At 38.2% G+C, this 21,236-nt stretch overlaps 3 protein-coding genes across 14 annotated transcripts in view; 2 read left to right on the forward strand and 1 right to left on the reverse strand.

The window, feature by feature from the left end:
• Positions 1 to 2,222, forward strand: part of LOC110827621 (uncharacterized) — a 16,733-nt gene extending 14,511 nt beyond the window's left edge. For all 8 annotated transcript variants that reach the window (XM_022059493.2, XM_087359464.1, XM_022059746.2 and 5 more), the window contains one exon: positions 136 to 2,222. In XM_022059493.2, coding sequence (XP_021915185.1) covers positions 136 to 359 — 224 coding nt within the window. In that variant the 3' untranslated portion in view covers positions 360 to 2,222. The remainder of the gene's footprint in view (positions 1 to 135) is intronic.
• Positions 2,020 to 21,236, reverse strand: part of Rab3 (RAS oncogene family member Rab3) — a 26,357-nt gene continuing 7,140 nt past the window's right edge. For 2 of the 5 annotated variants that reach the window (XM_087359479.1, XM_087359478.1), the window contains exons 2-6: positions 19,744 to 19,841; positions 13,581 to 13,805; positions 12,525 to 12,643; positions 11,223 to 11,394; positions 2,020 to 10,794 (exon numbers count right to left, since the gene is read on the reverse strand). In XM_087359479.1, coding sequence (XP_087215605.1) covers positions 10,648 to 10,794; positions 11,223 to 11,394; positions 12,525 to 12,643; positions 13,581 to 13,805; positions 19,744 to 19,800 — 720 coding nt within the window. In that variant the 5' untranslated portion in view covers positions 19,801 to 19,841 and the 3' untranslated portion in view covers positions 2,020 to 10,647. Of the gene's footprint in view, positions 10,795 to 11,222; positions 11,395 to 12,524; positions 12,644 to 13,580; positions 13,806 to 17,215; positions 17,417 to 19,743; positions 19,842 to 21,236 lie in introns of those variants that run through there. The other 3 variants (XM_087359480.1, XM_087359481.1, XM_087359482.1) reach the window with 2 other exon arrangements.
• Positions 14,914 to 21,236, forward strand: part of Stacl (SH3 and cysteine-rich domain-containing protein) — a 146,720-nt gene continuing 140,397 nt past the window's right edge. Inside the window, exon 1 of the mRNA XM_087359458.1 lies at positions 14,914 to 15,321. The gene's annotated coding sequence lies outside the window, so the exon portion shown is untranslated. The remainder of the gene's footprint in view (positions 15,322 to 21,236) is intronic.

Raw genomic sequence — 21,236 nt, forward strand, 5'->3', positions numbered from 1 at the left:
GTTTAGTAAAATGCTGATTCATTGTTCCTCTAAGTAACTGAAACAGTAAGTGTGATAATAAATACTGCGGATAATAAAGGTCCAGGTTTAACGTACCAGTAAGTGAAAAAGTACTTTGTGTGTTGTGTTTTGCAGATGCACCAGGTTCAGTCTGTGTATACTTTGGAGCTATAATTGGCCTTGTAATCGCATGGCTCCTTCTGCAATTCTTAATACTCGTTGGCTGCTACTTTGTGGTTCGAGAAAGGTACAAGAGGAGGAGAGATGACGACAGTAGCAGCATGCAACACAAACTGGAGGACGACTTTAATGGTTTTGATAACAGTCGACACGTTCACTGGGCTGATGAGGGAAACTGAGGTCGGTGTGTGCTTAATACACTCTGGAGTTGTCGAAAATAAAATACGCAAAAACACGGAACGTGCTGTACACAACTTAGTTTACGGTGTCCTCTTCCCAATAATATACTAGTTTGCAAGATTTTAATTTTGCTTTCTACAGTGTTATAATAATGCAGAAGTCACTAGATACGTTATCCTTACCCATTAACTTGAATTTCATATAAATTTCTCATTTAACGTAATGGTGTAGTGGATGTCACGGTCAGGAGGTACCCAGTTCAAATCTTGCACATCTTACCAAATTTTCAGTCTAAATCCCTTGATGTGATTGCTGGGAAATATACCAGGTTCCTTCCATATCCTCACCATCTATTACCATCCCGTTGTCGTATTTTATACTGCTGAACGTCAGCATTTGTTACAAAATATGACTCTTCTGTTAAAGTTGGCCAGAGCTGCTTTCTCCTCAGAGTTTGTCCAGTTTTTCTTTGTTGTACAAGACATTTATACGACTACTAGGAAAAGAAAAGATGTACGTTAAATAGTCAACAACTGTTGGGTTTATAATTTTCTCCGGTATATAATAATTTTGCTTTCCTGCTAAAGCACTTAGTTTGGCTGGAGAGGACGTAATAGAGGTTATAGACTGTGAGCTTAAAAAAATTGTTAATATTATTGTCGTGCTAGAATATGCAAATGAATCAGTCAGTTTTTATATGAATTATTACATCTGCCACGAGAAAATTAATTACGCTGGCTGTTTCTGAATATTGGCAGGCCTGTTCACGCAGTTAACTGCATCATTATTTCCTGTGGCACGTGGGTTATGTAAGCTGTTCATGATGGGGAGAAAGAAAGGCAGCAGGACCATTTATGCATAATTTAATTTTCGCTCGTCGTGTATCAGACTGACACGCGCGTCACAGACGTAAAAGAAATGGGATGGTTTCAGGTCGTCTAAAACGAAGTAAGGCGGCTTCTCTCATTTATTCACGTGCTAAGACGAATCTCAGGAAGTAAACTGTCTGTCTGTACGTTGCTGTGATTTAAATTTGACAGAATACAGCGTTAAGATGGATCACAGAGAGATTGTTGGTGAGGATGGGAGGCGAATAGAATTCGGTCTCGGTTTTATCTAGTGGAAAGATTGAAAATTGGATTTATGAAAGAGAATTTGAGAATTATGTGTACCACATGCTCTGATGATCAAGAAATCTGCATTTTTCCCTCAGAATGTATTTTTGGGTTTTGTAACATTCTCAGAGCAAACAGCAATTATTTTCTTAAAAAGTTCTCCAATTTATCTTTGTAATGGAGAAGTTTTGTGTTTTCTTTGTGGTACGGACTGAATTCTTAAGTAACATTTAGATGAGCTTTGGCTTCAAAGGGTTAAACAGGTTGCAGAAAGTTACTAAGTTCTGAATCTCAGGGTGAATTTAAGGATGATAAGTAGCCTAAAAAGTAAAATTAAATAAAAAAAGTATTTTTGAATTTATTTATGCAGCCAAGACATTTTGTACCAACTAGGGCTAAACAGTGAAAGAGTTAATAATTATTTTTCGTCAGCTTCCCTCTGTGACGTTGCTGTCACATTGCGCACAAGCTGTGTCAAGTGGAGATTTTCAGACTTTGCTTTGAGGACATGCATAATATTACATGAAATTTTAACACCTGGAGATATTGATGCACATGCAAATATTTTATTGGTAATGAACAAGAAAGAATTGCCAAGGTATTTTTGCTATTTCATGATGAGAAAAACCATTTAGCAGAAGTGATTTCTCTCAATGTTCCAGTAACAGATCGGTCGAGTGAAGAAATGTATTACAATACATGTACATTATTTTATTATTACAAGAAAAATTAAATTTTTAAAGCGTCCCTTTCCATTTATCTATCTGAACCTTAAGTACACTGAGATGTGTGGAAGAGCATTCTGTATTGCACATCTTCTGTGTAGAGTGCAGACAATTTGAAATGTATTGTGTGATACATTGTTCAAATCAGACATGATATTGAATTTACGACAGTAGAAAAGATTTTTTCTAGTTGCTGATATCTAAGTAACACATTGTAGGGTTACTCATTACACATTTGTAAGAATATAAACAGCAGTTTTGCAGGAGTTATCGACAATAAATAAAACAGCTGTATTCAGACATACATACATTCTGGCTATTTACAATATACAATAATTTATAGAATAATTCTTTTTTATTTTACAGTTCTCTTCAAGTTTCAAAACTCCCACCAGATTTTAATGGATTTATAATCTAATATTATTTTCCTTCTGAGATACAATGATGTATTCGTACATTATCATCTTGTATCTTTTCGTTGGTACATGATTCTGAATTATGAAGGACTTTGGTCTACTGGATTCTTTATATTCTTTTACAATATTGCCTGCAGAGGGGCCTGATTTTGCCTATACATAGTCTGTCTAAATAATTCTTTAAACTTATTAACATACACATTGTTCCTTTATAATTTTTGTTTTATTCACACAAAATCTAACATCGCTCACCACAGTTAGGTTATGATACTTTTTTACATTACTCGCTAGTGTTTTGTTTTTAGTTCCTCTTCTTGGTTCTGTACATAAGCGGCTTGTTCATTTTCTTTGTCATTGACTTTTTTCAGTAAACAATAGAACAACTGATCTGTAATGTTTCTTTTAATTGCACTGACATGCCGTGGTCCCCGCATTTTATGTAATAACAGCGTACAGGATTTTAGGCCCATTATGTTCACTGTTATGCAACAAGCTGACTTTCTCTGAAATATTAATGGCATATTTTTTAAAGGATTTTACGAGAATGGATTATGCTGTCTGCCTTGTATTGTTCTCTGTGGTCAGCGTCATGATGTACAAACTGAGACTGGCCAGATCCGTTTTGTTTTATTGAAACCGTGCTATGGATTACAGTCAATAAACTTAGGTGGTATTAATATGATTCAGTATTATGTGATTATAGTGCTTATGCATGTATCATAAGCATTTCCTACTTGTTTTGATAGTTGAAAATGTAACAAATAATTATGTATGACAATTTTTTTCAAAATGCTGTCACACAGTTGCATAGTGAAAACTCAACTATGTGTTTTTGATGTGGCTGAAAACTCAGAATTATTTTGTGTTCGTCTTACAGGCATATTTAAAATTAACTAAAAATTATGTATAGGATGCACACCTTACTTTGTTTTATTAGATATGACAATTGAAAGCAATGGCCACATAGTTTCATACAATTTTTAAATTTGATTGTAGATTATTAAATGTCTCATTACATATATACAGTAAAAGGTCTGGTAATCGACCCTCGATTATCCGACTCCCGCATTAACCAGTCGAATTCCGATCGTTTCTACCGTCAGTAAAATGAAACCGCGCGGTACGAGATACTTTCCCGCCAACGCGTTTTTAGTCAACGAAAATCGTGTGGTGAAAAACTGTGTAGTAGTGTGAATAGTTTGTTATATTATTGTATTGTAAAGTGATAAATTAATAAAATGGCTTCCCCTCGCGTATTCGACGTATCGGCTTATCAGACGTACGGTTCCCCCCATGTAAGTTAGTTAAAAGAGGTTCCACTGTGTGTTTGAGGTTTTCAGCATGCCATTGGAGTTGAAATATGAAACAGAACTGTCGAATTTTAGATCTGTAAATATGTGTACAGCAACTTTCAAGTGGAGCTGACTTGCCGCGTTTTACGTTATTTATTGACATTGTTTCAGGTATGTATATAGAATAAAACGGGAAGTTGATCATGAGTGAGTTTGTAGGTTAAGGTTTGGAAGGAGGCAGTTATGGACTATTTACGGCTTCAAACCCAACATTTGCCTCAACAGAGTAAGGGAAACCTCAGTGAGGATAACCTAACCTAGCCCATCCGAGGTTTGAAGTGACTTCCTGTTGAATTCATTTCTATAGCTTTTACAATTACATCACCCTTCTGAGTACCGGCTGAAGTGTCGGTACATATTCAAGTTTTTATTGCCTTTTTTTGTAGTGTATTTCCAGGTGAAAGTTCATGTTTGTATAATTATCTTTGTCAAGTAGAATTTTGGCCATTGCTGTCTTTATGAAGTTTTTAAATATCACTATCTTGAATTACAGTTGCCAACGTGGATATGTTTTGACTTTGTATGAAATCTAGGAACAGTGATTCAGAAGCATTTTAACAGTTGGGCATTCCCAAAAGCAAACTTTACTTTCTTTGGGTGATTGTAATTTTGGAGAAGAATTGCTTGCTTCCTCATTGCTGCTGATTATTTCTTTTTTATTTCCATTTATGTTATTTATTCCTTGAAAGCTGTTTTATACATACGATCCTCTCACTTCTGTATTAATTCAAATCCACAAACATTTTTATTCCAGTTTGTAGTTCCCAGTAGTAACTGCAATTATCTGAATCACATTATGCTGCATCTTCATATACAAAACCTAATTTCATTGACTCGTGACATTTTAAATACACATCTTTCACATTGTGGTATACATTTTTAATACACCTTACATTATATAATGCATTTTTCACCTAACAAACTCCACACCTTTACTACAATTATCTTCAACCATAATTTAGATTTATTTATACAGTAATAACTCCTTTTACATGAAGGATTGAATATGTAAGAGAACCAATAATTTAATTCTGAATGTATGCATAGATACCGGAAGTGTTAATGTCTAATTAACATTTTATCTTTGATTTAATCAACATCCATTGCCCTATGTGCAGATATTGCATGAGAGTCATTTATGGTACACATTTAAGTAGTGACACCAGACGACGTGCTTTCAGCTTTCTGTAGTGTTACAAAGTGTCACAAAAATAAAGCAGCACTCATTGCTTTAGAACATAAAATATCAGCTCTTATGACTTCCAAAATATCTATACCAATGTCCAGAATACTTTCTCAGAATTATTTTCTTTTAGTCACGTAACAGTCGTGGATAAACGCATGTGCTTCGGAGCAAATTTGTTGTTCAAGCTTTGCTTATACTTGACAGTTCCTGGAAGTGCATATAACAGTACTCCAGAAACATGCAGTTACACATAAATTAGTTTCGTGTCGTATATCGGCCGTGTTTAGAAATGATCCAGTTTGATCTGCATCATATTACAAAAGTGTAATGGGGTAAACATATCATAATTGAATTTAAGCAAAGCACCATGGAAAATTATGAATGTCATACTTTTAACGGAGTGTTACGTCCAAAGTCGTGTTATGCGCATTAATAAAACGTTTGTCCCAAAGTCTAGTGTATTCCGGTAGATTCTGAAGAATTTACTATCAATAATTCTGTAAATCTTGTGTTTTGAAGAATGCGACATGAATCCAGTATCCTGAGTTTTACATTTAATGATTTTTAATTTATACCTGGAAGAACGTTTGAATCTGACAGATTATTTGCTAATAAAATAAACTAAAATCGAGCGTTCCTTAACTTACACTTACAGATAAATGAAGAAGTGAACAGAAGTAGGCAGCAAATTCTTATTTTGGTACTTGGCTTTCGTAACAATATAAGACAGATACAACAAAGATAAAAATATCGAGAGAGATCATTATTTTAAATGTGCAACCCTGCGAGTTATTTTTATTTTTTAATATTGTTTTCCAACAAACTTATTTTACTTTCAGACCGTGTCTTGTTATGACTGAACGTCCCATGATTACCCAATTTGGGATAGTCTTTTCTTCTAAGTTGTCACTTAAAGTAAATGTGTCATTTTAAGATAATCCTTACATTCAAATACTAAAATTATGCAGATGTTTTGTGGGGCGGAAACACTGGTAATACTGCAGTTTATCTTACAAGACTGAACTATGATGATTCAAACCCTGTTTCTTATTATTGAACACATGGTACATTTTGCCAGGTATGCATAAAACATAAAATTAGTATGTAAATCTTTTAGATACTTATCAATTCCTGACATAAAAATAATGTCGGACAAAATGGGAGATGGTTCTGCTCCTATCAGATTGACTTGTTTTGTGTTTAGTGTGTTTAAAGGGTGGCAGCTAAGCTCTGAAATAAGCAACTCAAATGGCATCTGTCAGGGAAGGGAGTAGAGCCAACATGCAAAACATTATTTTTATGTATCAGAATTTACAGACAATGGAGGTCCAACATAACTGTGATTGTTACTTTATTGTGGTAATCCCCTGTAATGGCGAGTGCATATTTACTCTGAACAAAGAAATATGGACACTGGCCGTCACTTGAAAAATTATTTTTGTCGCGAGCCTTCGTCTTTCGTGCAACAAGAGATAGTTACAACAGCCCGTCGCTTGTATGTCGGAAGTACCTCTGCCGTTGTGCTCTAAGTTTGCCCGTGCTTAATACTTAATATGTTTCAGCGTACAAAATCCGAATGATTAATGCCGTCCATGGCTGTACTCAAAAAGGATATTTAAATTAACTAATCTGATCTCTGTATGCATTGCAATTACATTGTGTCTGTTTTTGAATTTTACTTCATATAAAACTTCCTGAACAAGTGATCCTCATTATCAGAAAGCTGAAGACATATTACATTTTGCTTCTGTATTTTTATGTGATATATGTATTTGAGCTAGGCCTACGTTTTCCAGTCCCAAAGGCACGAAAACATACAAGAGTTCTTAAAGATTTGAGGTTTCATGGCAGTGAGGATAATGTTATTCTGGGGTCTTGTACCATGTAGACTCATAACCATCTTCAACCTTGAAGACAGAGACAGTATGTTTCTCAAAAATGTTGGCATCAGAACCCAGAAAAACAACATCAGTTGTTTTTAAAATCTTATCAATTTTTCTTTTCTCGTTAAAGACGCTAGATTTCTGTGTGAAGTTCCCATTCAGATAATCTGTTTTTCTCAATACATCAGATCTCTGTGCCTGGAAATGTAATATCTGAGAAAAATATCAGCGTAATAATCACGAGTGAACCTTTTTTTTTTAATGCCATCTTGACCCAAATATGTGCCAAACTGGGCCACAATATTTGAATGGAGATATTACAGTATATTCTTATTAATTAAAGGCTTGGTTCCTATAATTGACATAAGCAAAGCCTCAAATGCAGATGTTAAGACGTTTTACACTGACATATTTATAATCATCTGAAATATGTTATTTGAGACCTTTAGAATTTTATATTCTACTTTTACATAAAGAAACCACGAGAAATCTACTTTTGCTCGTAGGCAGCGTGAACTATCCCTTGTGCCCTAGAGTCCGATCATGTCGGCGTTTACTACTCTGTATCATGATTCGTCTCCATGGCGTATACACAGGGATTATTCATAATTTTTAAATGGGCCAAATGAATTTAATGTTTGGGTACTGCACAATTGAAGTGCTACTTCATTAAATTGACACGGATAGAGAGATTTATCTTGAAATATTCATATTTTAATAATTGTTCGGTATTAACATTTATTATCCATGTGTCATGGTTTACATGTGCTTCAGCAGCCGAACTGTGGAGTTTGTCACTGGCAGCCTCATAACACGAGGGTGTGCGCCCCGGTTGCCGCAAGGCGTTTATAGGTTAGGATTATGGAGTAGAAGAGAATTGATTGATGTAATTATGAAAGTATAGTCCCCTCAACAAGAGACAAGAAAAGTTATTTAAATAATTTAAAAAATTACCAGAAACATGCTCATGAGCTAAGTCACTTGTAGATTGCAGTTTTAATGATTACATTTGATTATAACTTCCTTTATAAAATCACAATTTCAATTACAAGGAAGATTCTTCTACAACGTTAGCAGTATTTTGGATTTTACGTTGTTTTCAACGAGGTTTAACTGCAAATCCACTTCATAATGACTTATAATCTGCGGCAATGTAGCAAAATGTTGGCATCTAAATAATTAGGATTTGAGGTTCTTATCGCTGTGAGTATGAAGATGGCTGTCATCTAGGTTGTAGCGCCATGCAGTGTGGTCTACCAGACTACATGGCGCTACAACCCATCTTAATTTAAATATTTCTTTTTGAAAACAGCCATTGAAAATAATTGCAGTTGTCCCAGAAGAAATATCTTACAATTGTTCGCAATTAAATTTGAAGCAAATTAAAAATAAAATTAAAATCCCCATACTGCAGGGGTGCCAACTGGAGTGTGCATAAGATGTGAACCATGGTCAATGAAGATTAAAAATAATGTCGGACTTATCAGGGAGGTAATGTTTAGTTCACTTATTCTAGCAGCATGCTTCTTAATCATGTATCACTGCAGTTAAAGATCACTTATCATAAATTTCGATATATACATTTGAAAAGAGGGAAAGAGCGAGTTTATACAGTAATTTGCTTGTGATAATTGACTTCTAACGAATAAGAATTAGGGGTAATGACATATTCCAATTCCTCAAGAACTAAGTGATGTTACTCTTTGAAACCACGTCTTCAGTCCTCCACGTGTTTACGTTAACGCTCCCACCGCAATGCCCCAGAACAGTTCATTCCGAAATCAGTGTCTGCCGTCTAATCCGCCCAACAGCGGAGCGACACTTTTTACCGAAGCTTTCATGATTCATCAAGGCGTCAACATATAGAAAACATGCATTGTTTTGGGGGGAAGTTAAATTGAGGTTATGTAATGTACACAAAATAACACAGATTCATTCATTATGTACACATTCCACAGCGCAGCGTAGGAGAGCACCCACCGGCAGTAACTTAATTAACCACACCTCTGTGACAGCGGTCAGTTTCTGGGTCCATACGACAGCCTCCCTCGGTTTTGTTACTACGACAGACAAAGCGCGAAATTTGAATTTTCTTCAACTTCAATACTCAAGATACAAAATATGTTTCATGCATTTAAGGGCACTGAATATTTACAAAAACCAACGTCCACGTCTGTTTCTGTCGGGTAGCCAAATCCAATTTTAGAATGTAAGTTACGTTAATAAATGCACGAAAAAGTTTATACAAGAATTTAATTATGAAAGGAAAACGTTGTTATTAGGTTAGAATTCAAGTTGTAAGTGAGAAAACAAATTACTATTAAAAATAAAAATATATTTTTAACTGATAGGCAAGAATGAAAAGATGTAAATTTTCAGTTGTAAATGTAACCCCCTAAATGCTAAAGAGGTTCCTCTTTTTTTGAGATTGAAGACGAGGCAGATGAAACAGAGGATTACGTTCTTTTCAAATCGTCAGAACGGAAGTAAGTGTAGCTAATATTTCATGAAAGTCGTGGTCCATACGAGATCACACGCGCAATTTGAGTGCAGACTCTTATTGCAACATCCTAACATATCACAGAAAATTATCCATTAATGAATAGTTCATGAAGAAATTACGCAAACATTTTAAACTTCGACATGTACTTGTAATATTACGAATAATTTACGATTTTCGAAACGCGACGTATAGTGATCAGTTTAGATTTTAAGAAATATCCTGTCTGTTGTCAGTGGGTGGCTTCATATGCATTCTGAGGGTTCCAGCCACTTTGAGACTCAAGGTACAGGAGAAGATTTAACTAGTACGAGTTCCTACAAATTTCTCATTATCCACAAAGTTAATGAAGTCATTCTTTCAGACTAACACGAAATTCACAGCTCTGTTGCTTTGCTAATAGCAACGAGAACTCTGATTGCAACAGATCGTGGTTTCTGACCGACGAAATATCACGTGACTCGTCAGCTTAAATGGGAGTTGTCTCGCTTTGCCAGTCTACAGAAAACTATAAGATCACGGCTAAATTATCTTACAGAGTGAACAGAGATCTCGGTTTCATCGCTAAACTGAATATCTAAAAGTGTGAAAAATACTTATTATGACGGAAATGAATCTCCTAATTGTACAGTCTCACACACAGAAATTAATTCAAGGCTGACTGAAGAAGCTGCTACAGGCAGAACAATAGAGAGTGTGTGTGTGTGTGTGGAACATACATGAATATACGTCACAGATACATTTTCCTAATCATTCATCTAACAGCGCAGTATGTCCACATTTTTACTATAATTAATTTTTTTTTTTTGAAAAAAATCATACTGAATTTATAAACTGCTTAATTGTGGGTGCATAGCATTTTTAGTACCAAGGCCACCAAGGGATTTAGCCAATATCTTACAGGTAACTTTAGTCTCGCTCCGGTCGTCTCGAATCTCGCAGCCGTACATAGATTCTTAGCAGCAGTACGAAATACTACAAAATAATATACGTTGAAATCCATTCTGTATTGACTTTGCCAACATTATCGTTGCATCTGGCAAAAATTGGACACGTCGAAACTTATCATGGCTTTGTCGTCGAGTTGCTGAAGTGGTTGCCGAGAGGTGGTTAGCAATTGCAGCTGCCGTTCTGAGGCCCCGCCGGTTGCTCGGTGAGTCGAGTTCCCTTGGACCCAGCGTTCATGAGGTTGGGGTCTGAGTCTAGACTCTCTGACATCTTGTCGCATATGATGTCGACCAGTCGCTCAAATACTGCCTGCAAGCAACATTACGTGCATTTTTATTGGCTCGCGTGTGCGACGATGAGATTTTCTTCAGTTGTAGAACAAAACAAGAAATGATTAGTTCACAAAATCGGTACAGTAAAACCCTTCAACTAAGACCGAAGACTGAATACGACCATCTTTTGGGTCGCAGCATCACGTGGTCTGGTAGAAGTTTGCCGATAATTTACAGATGGATGCTGCCTCCATCGTCAGGGTGACGACTAAGCCGTTCCTTACTACCTCTCCCAACTTTCTTGCTATATTTTTTGTTTCCTTTCCCTTATTCTCTTTTCCCTCTTTCTATCATTCGTACTTTTCTTCTGTGCGTGGCTTACGGATTACCCTTATGATGGAGGCAGCAGGCCGCCTTCAGACCTGCCTTTACGAGCGCCTGTGATCTCATCGGGCGGAGAATTACCTTAACGTTAATGTTCTCCTTGGCCGAAGTCTCGAAGAACTCGATTCCAAGCTGCTCTGCGAGTTGCTTTCCTCGTTCGTAGCTGATGACCCGTTCGTCCTCCATGTCGCATTTGTTCCCTACCAGGATCACTTGTGCGTTGTCCCACGAGTACGTTTTTATCTGGGTCACCCTGCAAAATGTTCAACAGTCCGAAGTGTACTAATTCGTTGCAATTTTAAACCTTTCTCGTATGCAGTCGTAAGTTTCTATTCGCAACTGAATCGAGCCACGGCGCGCTGACGTATAAGAAGTTTATAAAATTAAAGTTGTAAATCTTAAGGACCCACGTTCTATGTCGTGTACACATTTTTCAGGAAACTGTGATAACATTTTGAGTTTTGTGTAAGGAAGGGGTTTGTATTAATCTGATATGAATCGAAATCGAAATTAAAATCACCAGACGATGCTTAAGTACCAACTTCCAGAGTAATTTTGATGATGAAACACGTCAGATGAGCCACACTGAATGTTGAAAATTCTCTGCCATTTTCGTAAACATCGCAGTTGCCATCCTCAGGGTGAATATTTGATGACTGGGCTTTTTTTTTTTAAAAAAATATGTAGAGCGGACAACAGGTGGAGAGTTGCATTTGACGCTGCTGATTGGTGGCGGTCATCTTCAGTCGGATAACGGCCTCCTGAGAATGGCAACTGCAATGTTTGTTGAAACGTTACATAATTTTCAACATTCATTGCAGCTCACCCCCAAAAGCCGAGGTTGTACGTTGAAATGCAGCCGTGAAAGCTCGAGGTCCAGAAACGTCGTTTATTAATCGCTAAAATGAGAAATAAAACATTTATTTTCGCATGTCAGAGCTCACGTGTTTTCCAGCTGGTGATGCGTTGCTCCTGCACGGAGCTTTAAATCCTCTGTTCCGTTACAACGAGGTTCAAGGGACGTGTTCCGAGAGAGGTTTCCTTCAGCGTGTTTATTGCGTACTAGAACTTTGTGGGATCGGTGGAACACTGAACACTCCAAAGAGAGTACTGAATACGAGAAAGAATAAGGAACCTCCCAACTATAACCTCCTTCTGGGGTGCTTCGTGGCTTACGAATGGTTGGGCCGTCCATTAACTGCAGAGTTCTGTTCGAAGCTTCAAGGACTTTGCTGTGTTCAACAAAACAATTTACATCGTACGTGTATTTTTATTCTCATTCCTGCTAACTTATTATAGAATAATATAGCAACATTCCTCAGCCACCTCAAGCAGCGACAAGGAATGACTGAAATTTCTCTTGCGGGCTAAGTTGGTACTCACCAATCTTGCACGCTGTTAAAGGATTCCTCATTGGTGATGTCGTACATAAGTATGAAGCCCATGGCACCCCGGTAGTAGGCTGTAGTGATGGTGCGGTACCTCTCTTGTCCAGCGGTGTCCTGGGGAGAGAGGACATTCAGTCTCTGACTCTGTAATTATTTAGTGAGTTTAAATCCATGTTGAACTTCCGACAGAGAGTACAGAAATTCTTCAGTTTGTTAAACATTTATTAGCTCAAACTCGTCAGAATACGTACTCGACGGCTCTGCACCTCATTTCGGTCTACAACTCACTCAGTGGTTCAGTCGATGGCGTGGAAATGGTTGGATTGGTCGTGGCCACCCCGTTCACCAGACTTCGTTTGTCATTTGATCATTTCACTCCCTGAACTTTAAGATTTCGGACCATGTCTGAACAACCTTTTCAGTGAAAATGAGTTAATCAAGAAGACCCGACCGCCAATTGGCTCCAGCTGATGGTCCGATGCCGTTAAGATACGCCGAGGTTCAAAAGCGAGAAGATGAATGAATCTCGGCGAGTGGCTTGTGTCTGTCTCTGAACTTATTAATAGCACTGGAAGTTCGTTCTTTTATCAATGGCCGGGGAAAACTTGAGTGTGGGTTGCAGCTGTTTCCATGGTTACATTTACGGCGTACCAAGTAGGCTTAACAACGAGAGTTGATCCCTGCTGTATTTCTGGAATTATCACAGGAATAGCTCCTGAAGATCGTTGGTTCTTGAGTTCGGGAAGAGATACATTATTTTCAGGAAACTTTTATTTTCTTTCCTCACGAAGGAGTTTTCTGGCTGGAAAGGGGAAATTGTCATTACCGCAATGCTGCATTTTTGTTACAGATTGTCGGATACGAACAATCTTTAATTTCAAAGCCTGGAGACTCTGCCTGCTTCTGAGTATGGACGGACATTTTGGAGTGGGGTTGAAATTTTGGGGCTAATTCTGAAGACTCCTCTGCAGTAAAACTGTGCGAATTACTAGAGGACGGGGCCAGTGAATGTTTTGTCTTGAACACTACGTAGAATTGAGGTGATACGTACCCATATCTGCAGCTTGACTCTTTTGTCATGTCGGAAAACTGTCTTGACCTTGAAGTCGATGCCAACAGTGGAGACGAAAGCCGACGTGAAGGAGTCATCGGCGTACCGGAAGAGGAACGACGTCTTCCCGACGCTGCTGTTGCCAATTATCAACAACTTGAACATGTAGTCGAAGTTCTGGTCCGCGGCGTCCTTCTGCCATTTCTGATCTTGTCCCGCTGCCATCTGTTGGACAGTGGAAAAGAAACCACGACTGATAATTGCGGTTAGATGAGATTCCATGTTCTTAACGGTGGCGCTAAGATGTCGATATTGTTCCTCCATCTTCAATGCTAAATTTAGCCCTGAAGATGGAGGTAGTATATTCCTTCGAATCCTTTTATTTTCGTTCGTATGACCTTGTCACCGATAAGCAATCCGCTTGTCCCGAAATTTGCTATCTTTTGTCGGTTCTTCACCAAGAGGACGTACCGATTTCGGTACGAAACAAAAAATGTTTGAGAAGGAAGAAACTTCCGCTCGTAGAGTACGCCATCTTGACGCCCGCACACATTCTGCGCTCTGGCGTGAGCGTTGGCTTATCTGACGCTGGACAGCGACCGACCAAAGGCGGGCTCTTGTGAAAAGAGTTGCGATGTAGGATTTGAGTTTACCGACGTTTCGGAGATCTTTCTGCCTACATCATGAGGGCGATGAGGCTCATCTGAGCTAATATTTAATTAAGTTGTGTATAATTGTGTGTTTTTTTACGTATCAACGTTTTTGTGTAACCTTATACAAATAGGATTATTTTTTTATAGAATTATATGTTACGCGACTATTTACAAATGATTAAATGTGTAGTACTTTTACGTTCTGTTGGAATATGCATATAAAACCGCAATTTGACACTACTAGTACTGATTACAAGCGTTGGGTTCATCTATCGGTCTGCCTCTCTGATGCCATGTGTCTTGTTACATTTTTGTAATACTGATGTCTTCTGTTACCATTTGTTTCTTTGGGCACATGTGATTACCTGTAAAATTTCCTTTCTATTAGTTTGCCGGTGCTGTTGAATGGAAATGTAAGTTATTCCATTCGAAATACTTTATATGAATTAAGAGTTGGCACATTATATTACTTAAGCAACAGTAGTATTGCCCGAAGATGGCACAGTAATGTCGAAACATGTAGCTATTAATGCCAAAAGTAATTAATCTCTGAAAATAAGTTGTGTAGATGGTAATAATATGTGTTATTGTAAGAACAGTGCCCTTCGGCGCATGGTTTAATTAAGATACAACTTTCAACTTTCCTTTGTTTCCTTTACAGAGAGACGCAAGATTTAACTGCGTGTTAAATATCTCTGAGTTTCACGCCTTGGAAAAATCCGCTTCGCCTCGTGGACATGTCACAGAGCAGCAGTGATCAAAATAAAACTATTTAATAAGACCGCAAAAGCCTTTCTGGAATGAGCCTGCGTGTAGTTTGTATGTGACGAAGTGCGCGGAACGTAATGCGACTCCAATTTTATCTGCTGTAAGTTTACATCAACGCCCATGGGAAATGTGAAAACCCAAGAACTTCACTGGAGAAACACACGTACGCGTACTCCGAGGTGGTGGATGTGCTACTGTTTACGTACTCGACGTTCAGTCTAGTGCTGTCAGTGCGTCGAGGGTCAAATGTGAAGTCAGCGGGGCCGGCTGCTGGACAGTACAGCAGACGCCACACGCCGTACAGGAACGAAACTCCACCGGTGAGCGAAATATTCATTCAACCATTTGTTTAATTACGTGTAACCCAAAGCTCGTCTGAGTATTACGTATTTAAGAATCCAGTCCGTACCGCGAAGAAAACACTACACTTCACCATTACAAAGATCAACTCGTTTACCCTTCGAAGCCGAAGCTCGTCTGAATATTATTTAAGTATTCAGTCCGTACCGCGAAGAAAACACCGCACTTAACCATTACAAAGATCGACTCCTTAACGCTGTTTAAGGAAATAATCGCTGTTTATGATAAGAATTATAGGAAATATACACACAATTAACAGGTGGCACATATATTTACATAAATACCAGTAGGATTTAAAGGGTTGAGGCATATTTGTGTCTTAACGGCGATTGATGCAAAGACACACGGAGCTAAAAGCTAACAGCTGAGATGTTTCGCTTTAAAATTCTAAGGTAATATGCACTGCTGTGTTATACAAAGTTTGTGTTGGCGTAGTGTACGCGGGAAATTTAAAATGAACCGCGAGATGTTCAAAATACAAATTTGATTTAAAAGAAATGGTTTCACGATGACCCAGAACGACAGTATCTGACGAAAGATTAGGGCGGGCGTGGAGGAACGAACATCAGGTGTTCGGAGTGACACACCGGTTACGCTTGCTGTGAACTAGCAGCGTCATTTGACTGGAACGATTGAAGGTTGTGTATACGGTATTACTAACGACGTAGAATGGGACATTTGAGAATTAAATTGTTTATTTTTATAAGGAAAAAATATATGCAGTTTTAGATTTGAGGTGTCTGTTAATCTAAAGATCTGTCGATTCACTTAAGATCGAATCAAGAACCGAATCGCGGGAGATCGTTCGTGGGAAAACTTCAAATGCCAGGTTAGGTTAGGTTTGCTGTAGTCTGGAGCTCAAATTCTATGCTCAAGGTGCTGAGTCTGGTAGATGAGGCATAGCCCTGCTGATAGAGGCAGCAGGGACCTTAGAAACTACGAGACTACACGGCGCTACAACCCAGACAGATAAATTTTTCCTTTCACATATTTAATATTGCCCTGAATAAATGTAGAGTAACTTTATAAAAAATGGACGTCATTCAATCTTTCAAACATTTTGAATAAATGGTTCGTTAGTGGCCCGTAATCCACACCGTCCAGGAAGCAGAAGGGGAGTGCAGTGGATGAAACATTTGTTTAACGACGTCCTTTATAATTTCGATTAATCAGTTTAGTGACAGAAAGGATGAATAGAAAATAATGAATGGGCAAGTGTGTGGAAGGAAGCGGTCCTGGCCTAATTCAAGATATGATGTTCTTCGTTACGTAATTTTCTCAATCCTTCGGTTTTTCCCCGTTCTCACGAGCATATATTTTACTCAGCAGGTGTTTTTTTAAAATGCCCTCTGTCTTATATGCAGTGAGAGATATTTCCACAAATAGTTTAAATAAATATTAATATAAATTACAACATTTGACATCGTCTTGCGTGTCTCTCGACCATTTGCATGTATCTACGAGTCACATGCATAAATAAATAAATAAATTTATTTGTTTAATACACAATTATTGTACGTGAGTCCTCATTGTTATAGTTTTTGAAGTTGTATTTGGTTATGAATTACTTCAGGGAGTCTGTGAACCAATTTCACGTTACACTTAGTACGCACTTTATGGGACCCAATGAAATGTGCATTTAACAGAAATATTTTCAGTTCCTATAAAATACACTGACGAGAACGTAACCTAGACAGTAAAATGGTTTTAACAATAATGTATGTAATTTAGACGGCTAAGGGTGGCCCAGGCTTACCGAATCTCGTTCGAGGCCGGCGCAGATTTTCTGGAAAGACGAAGAATTTGGGGGCAGAGTGTAACTTTCAACGCGTTACATAATATCGTGTTACGAACCTTATCCTTCGGCGCAGAAAAGAAAATTATGTTGTGCGGATAGACGAACCAAGAATCGAACAAGTGATGCCCTGAGTCAGGTTACTTTGCCAACGCATCTAATTCTCCATTACACACATCCCACGAAACACAGATTCTCATTAACTGTTACAATATTCCTTCGAGCAACACCATGCAATATGGCTGTCTCTTGCGAACTGTCAGCAGAGCGCTCTAGTGGCGGTTCAATACACTCTGCTCACAGTGGAAAGCTTCGGGGTATTGATTTCTCATGACCAGTAGCCAAACTCGCCCTGATGTCGAGATTTTGAGTCTATTCACGCCCGCCTTACGAGAATGGACACTTTTAATTCCAGACATAATTACAGCAAAGCTCAAAATGTGTACACCACGAACTGGATCCTTGAGAGTGCTCAACTGTCCGAGAAATTCCAGGCCATTTACGAACCAGTAATGATTATCAGAATGCTCGCAAGACCCTATTATGAGCCATATGAATCCCTGAATTCCGTTTCCCCTGATATCCCGCTTAATATTATCATCATATCTACGCCTATGTCTTTGGAGAGGTCTGTATTCCTCACCTATTGAAACCAAAATGTTTGTGGGCATTTTTAATCTCCTTTGCGTGCTACATGACGGGTCTGGGAGGGTCTGAGTGTCAGGTCGTCGGCTTTTTTGTTTGTTCGGACAAATGATTTTCAAAATCTTTGTTGTCTCGACATTTTTCCGTATTTTTTTTTTGCCAAATAACAGCGTTCTCCTACGGCCTTCAAGCTATGGGACACCCTGTATATGGTTACCATTGACCTGTAAAGAGTTAATCAAGGTACAAAGTTAGTGTAGATCTGCGTTGCTCTGTAAGAAACCGCGTACTCGAACGTCTCGCGTTCTTATTACATGCGGATTGAGGTTATGGCCGTGTGTAGTTTCCAACTCGCTTATCGTGAGGCTTCGCGTAAGTTTGATAAGTCGGGGCGGAGAAAATTGTTGCGGTAGACCAGTGCAAACAACGGAATTGAGCATAAAAACTTATGCCTTTATCTTCAGTGTAACATATTCATTGACTGTTGCCTACAAGTTTAACCGAAGTACATAAAAACTGTTGCTGTTCCTTTCTGCTCAGACCCGATTGTCTGGAATCTGTATTATAAACAGATCAATAAGTCCAATGTATAAATAAATGTTTTGGTCTGTTGGTAACATTGCAGACGACCATCGTTTCCAGTTACATAACCTTAAACACATTTGCTTAAGAATTTAAAGTCGTGAAACAAAGAAGACAGAATTCTGCAATAAATGTTCATTATTCATTTGCTCTTCTTAACCCAATCGATCGCGCTGATAAATCATCTTAAAATACGTTGTTTTAATGCCTGGTTTTTGGAGATAATTTTTTTTTTTAAAATAATTATTTTTCAATTAACCTAACCTCAATACATAAGATCATACGTAAGACTGCACTAAATGCTGTAAAACGTATTTTAGTACAAATTTCCCGTCACTCTTGACGGGTAATTAATTATCCGGTATTGTATAATATTAAAATACATTTTAAGGTTTGATTGTCGTGGATCGCGCTGGATCCAGAAATGTTGTGTTTCCCTCTGCAGCAGAGGGGGAACGGGAGTCAATTTGGAGCCGCTCTGTTTTAATTACAGACACCTGCCACAAGTGGGCAGAAAACAAACTAATGCTTAAACGCTTTCAAGGGCGTACACACGTCCCAGCCCCATTCTAGGAACCATATCGTTCGAGTATCGATATAATCTCCACAGTTTATTATTTCGATTTTATGAGAGTCGTTTGCGCTGTGATTATCAGGAAACAGCTACTCGAAATGAAAATGTCAGTTGACGGTAACAAATTATACGACAGAATAATTCTAAAAGGGCTTTTTAGAACATCGGCAACAGAAATTAACCCTTTGTGGTAATTAACTACACGTATAACCTGTTTTATCAGTCACTAACTGTGAACTTTGCATTTTTCGGACCTGTAAACATCGATTATCTCCTTAAACAGCGTTAACCAGTTGATCTTCGTAATGGTGAAGAGTTGTGTTTACTTCGCGGTACGGGCTGAATTCTTAAATATTACGTACGCAGTGCGTGTCTCATTATAAACAGCGATCATTTCCTTAAACAGCGTTAACCAATTGTAATGGTGAAGTGTGGTGTTTTTTTCGCGGTACGGGCTGGATTTTTAAATACGTAATATTTAGACGAGCTTTGACTTCAAAGGGTTAACCAGTTGATCTTTGTAACGGTGAAGTGTAGTGTTTTCTTAGCGGTAAGGGCTGGATTTTTAAATACTATTTAATTATGGAATAACAAATATGCCATTTGTGTTTGATCTGTGACGTATATGAATGAACTAATACAGTAATGATTGTAAATTATAACAAATTAAATTAAGTGTATACATTTAATGGCGATAAATATTATAAAATATAGTATAGACCGGAATTGGAAAATTAAGATTGTATCAATGTTGTTTATACGTATCAGACAAACTGAATCACAAACCTGGTGATTGGAATCTGAAGTTAAGTGTCCTATTGGTAATTCCACAAGCGACAGCATGCGGGCAGCACTAGTTCGGAGCTGGAACACGTGGTGTTCATCTGAAACGTCGGTTGTTTTTTGTCATTCAGGGAACTTGACAGGCAAATCAGATAAGATGTGTTCAAGAAAGTTTTACCGTAAGCTGCTTTGACGTAGCCCGCCGGTTTGTGGCATGACGAAATCTAAAAGTAACGTCGATTTCATTCTCATTCTTGTCAGAATCGGTTTATGTTAAATTTATCAAGATTTTCTATCTGTCAGGGTTCAAATGATCTACAAAATTTGTACTAATATTGGCCCATAAATACAGAAAGTTTTCCACGGCAGAATGTGGATTGAGTTCTTCTGGGTTATGAAGCCGCGAGCTTCTTAGGAGGAATTTTAATTCATCAGCGACACTTAAAAGACGTCTTTGGCTTGTCCGTGTGTGTCACAGTCTTTTATTCACGAATATACGTGGAATCTTCTAAACCAATACAGAGCCTAGTGAGTACACACGATCGAGACTTTGCGTGTGACCTGTCATTTTATATGTGGATGACGGAGTGAATTTTACTGCGCAGAATAAACAACCTTTAACGAAGACCGGAGCACGGAACAAAGAAGAACACACGGATAATGTGAGGTTTTCATGACGATACGTGTTTAGATCGTGACGTACTGAACTTTTACAGCGTACACTGAACATGGAGGCAGTATCCTTCTCCGAAACGTCGGTAACCGCCTTCAACAACACAGACGTCAAATATCTAGACCATGCAGATATTTTTATCGGTAAATTCACTGAAAATTAATGATTTTGACATAATTCATTCATGGATGTAAGTACGTAGCATCTCGCTACATCGCTTTGTATTCGAGAGGTCCTGGGTTCGAATCTCGGCCAAGATATCAAGTAACTGAGTAAGAACTTGTAACTTCCAGTAGTTTTCCGGGAAGATTCTGGAACAGTACCATAAAACTGGTAGATAACGCTACCTATCAGACCTTTTCGTAATTAATCTTTTGCAATAATCAGTGCCGTGTAACAATGCAGTTGTGAAGCCTCGTTAAATCCAAGAGTCGGCCATTAATTAATGCACGCGGAAACACGAAACTGATTAATATTTCAGTGCGAGAATTATTCTTATCTGCGCTCACTGTTAGTCCAGATCCGTGTTTCAGGAAGTAAGTGAGAATTGCTGGTTAGACATTTCATAAACATTTCCGGTGGCGCTGTTGCCACGGCGAAAATTTAAGCCATTGCTAAAAGCTGCTTCGTACGTCGTCTTAAAGTAAGCCGAAGACTTGAGACTTCGAATGCTCAAAAACGTTTTGCGTTACAAGTCACTGGCGTGAAATTTGAGCCACGTCGAGCTTTGTCTGCGTCATCCTCGCTTTACCCTAAACGTCAAATTTAAGCAAATTTGTGATAATATATTTATGTGCCGGCTGTACAACTTGTGTGCTCAATT

Source organism: Zootermopsis nevadensis, unplaced genomic scaffold (assembly GCF_977971745.1).
Source record: "Zootermopsis nevadensis isolate Lab colony 2312 unplaced genomic scaffold, Znev_1.0 Znev_ptg000031l, whole genome shotgun sequence".
Taxonomy (NCBI): domain Eukaryota; kingdom Metazoa; phylum Arthropoda; class Insecta; order Blattodea; family Termopsidae; genus Zootermopsis; species Zootermopsis nevadensis.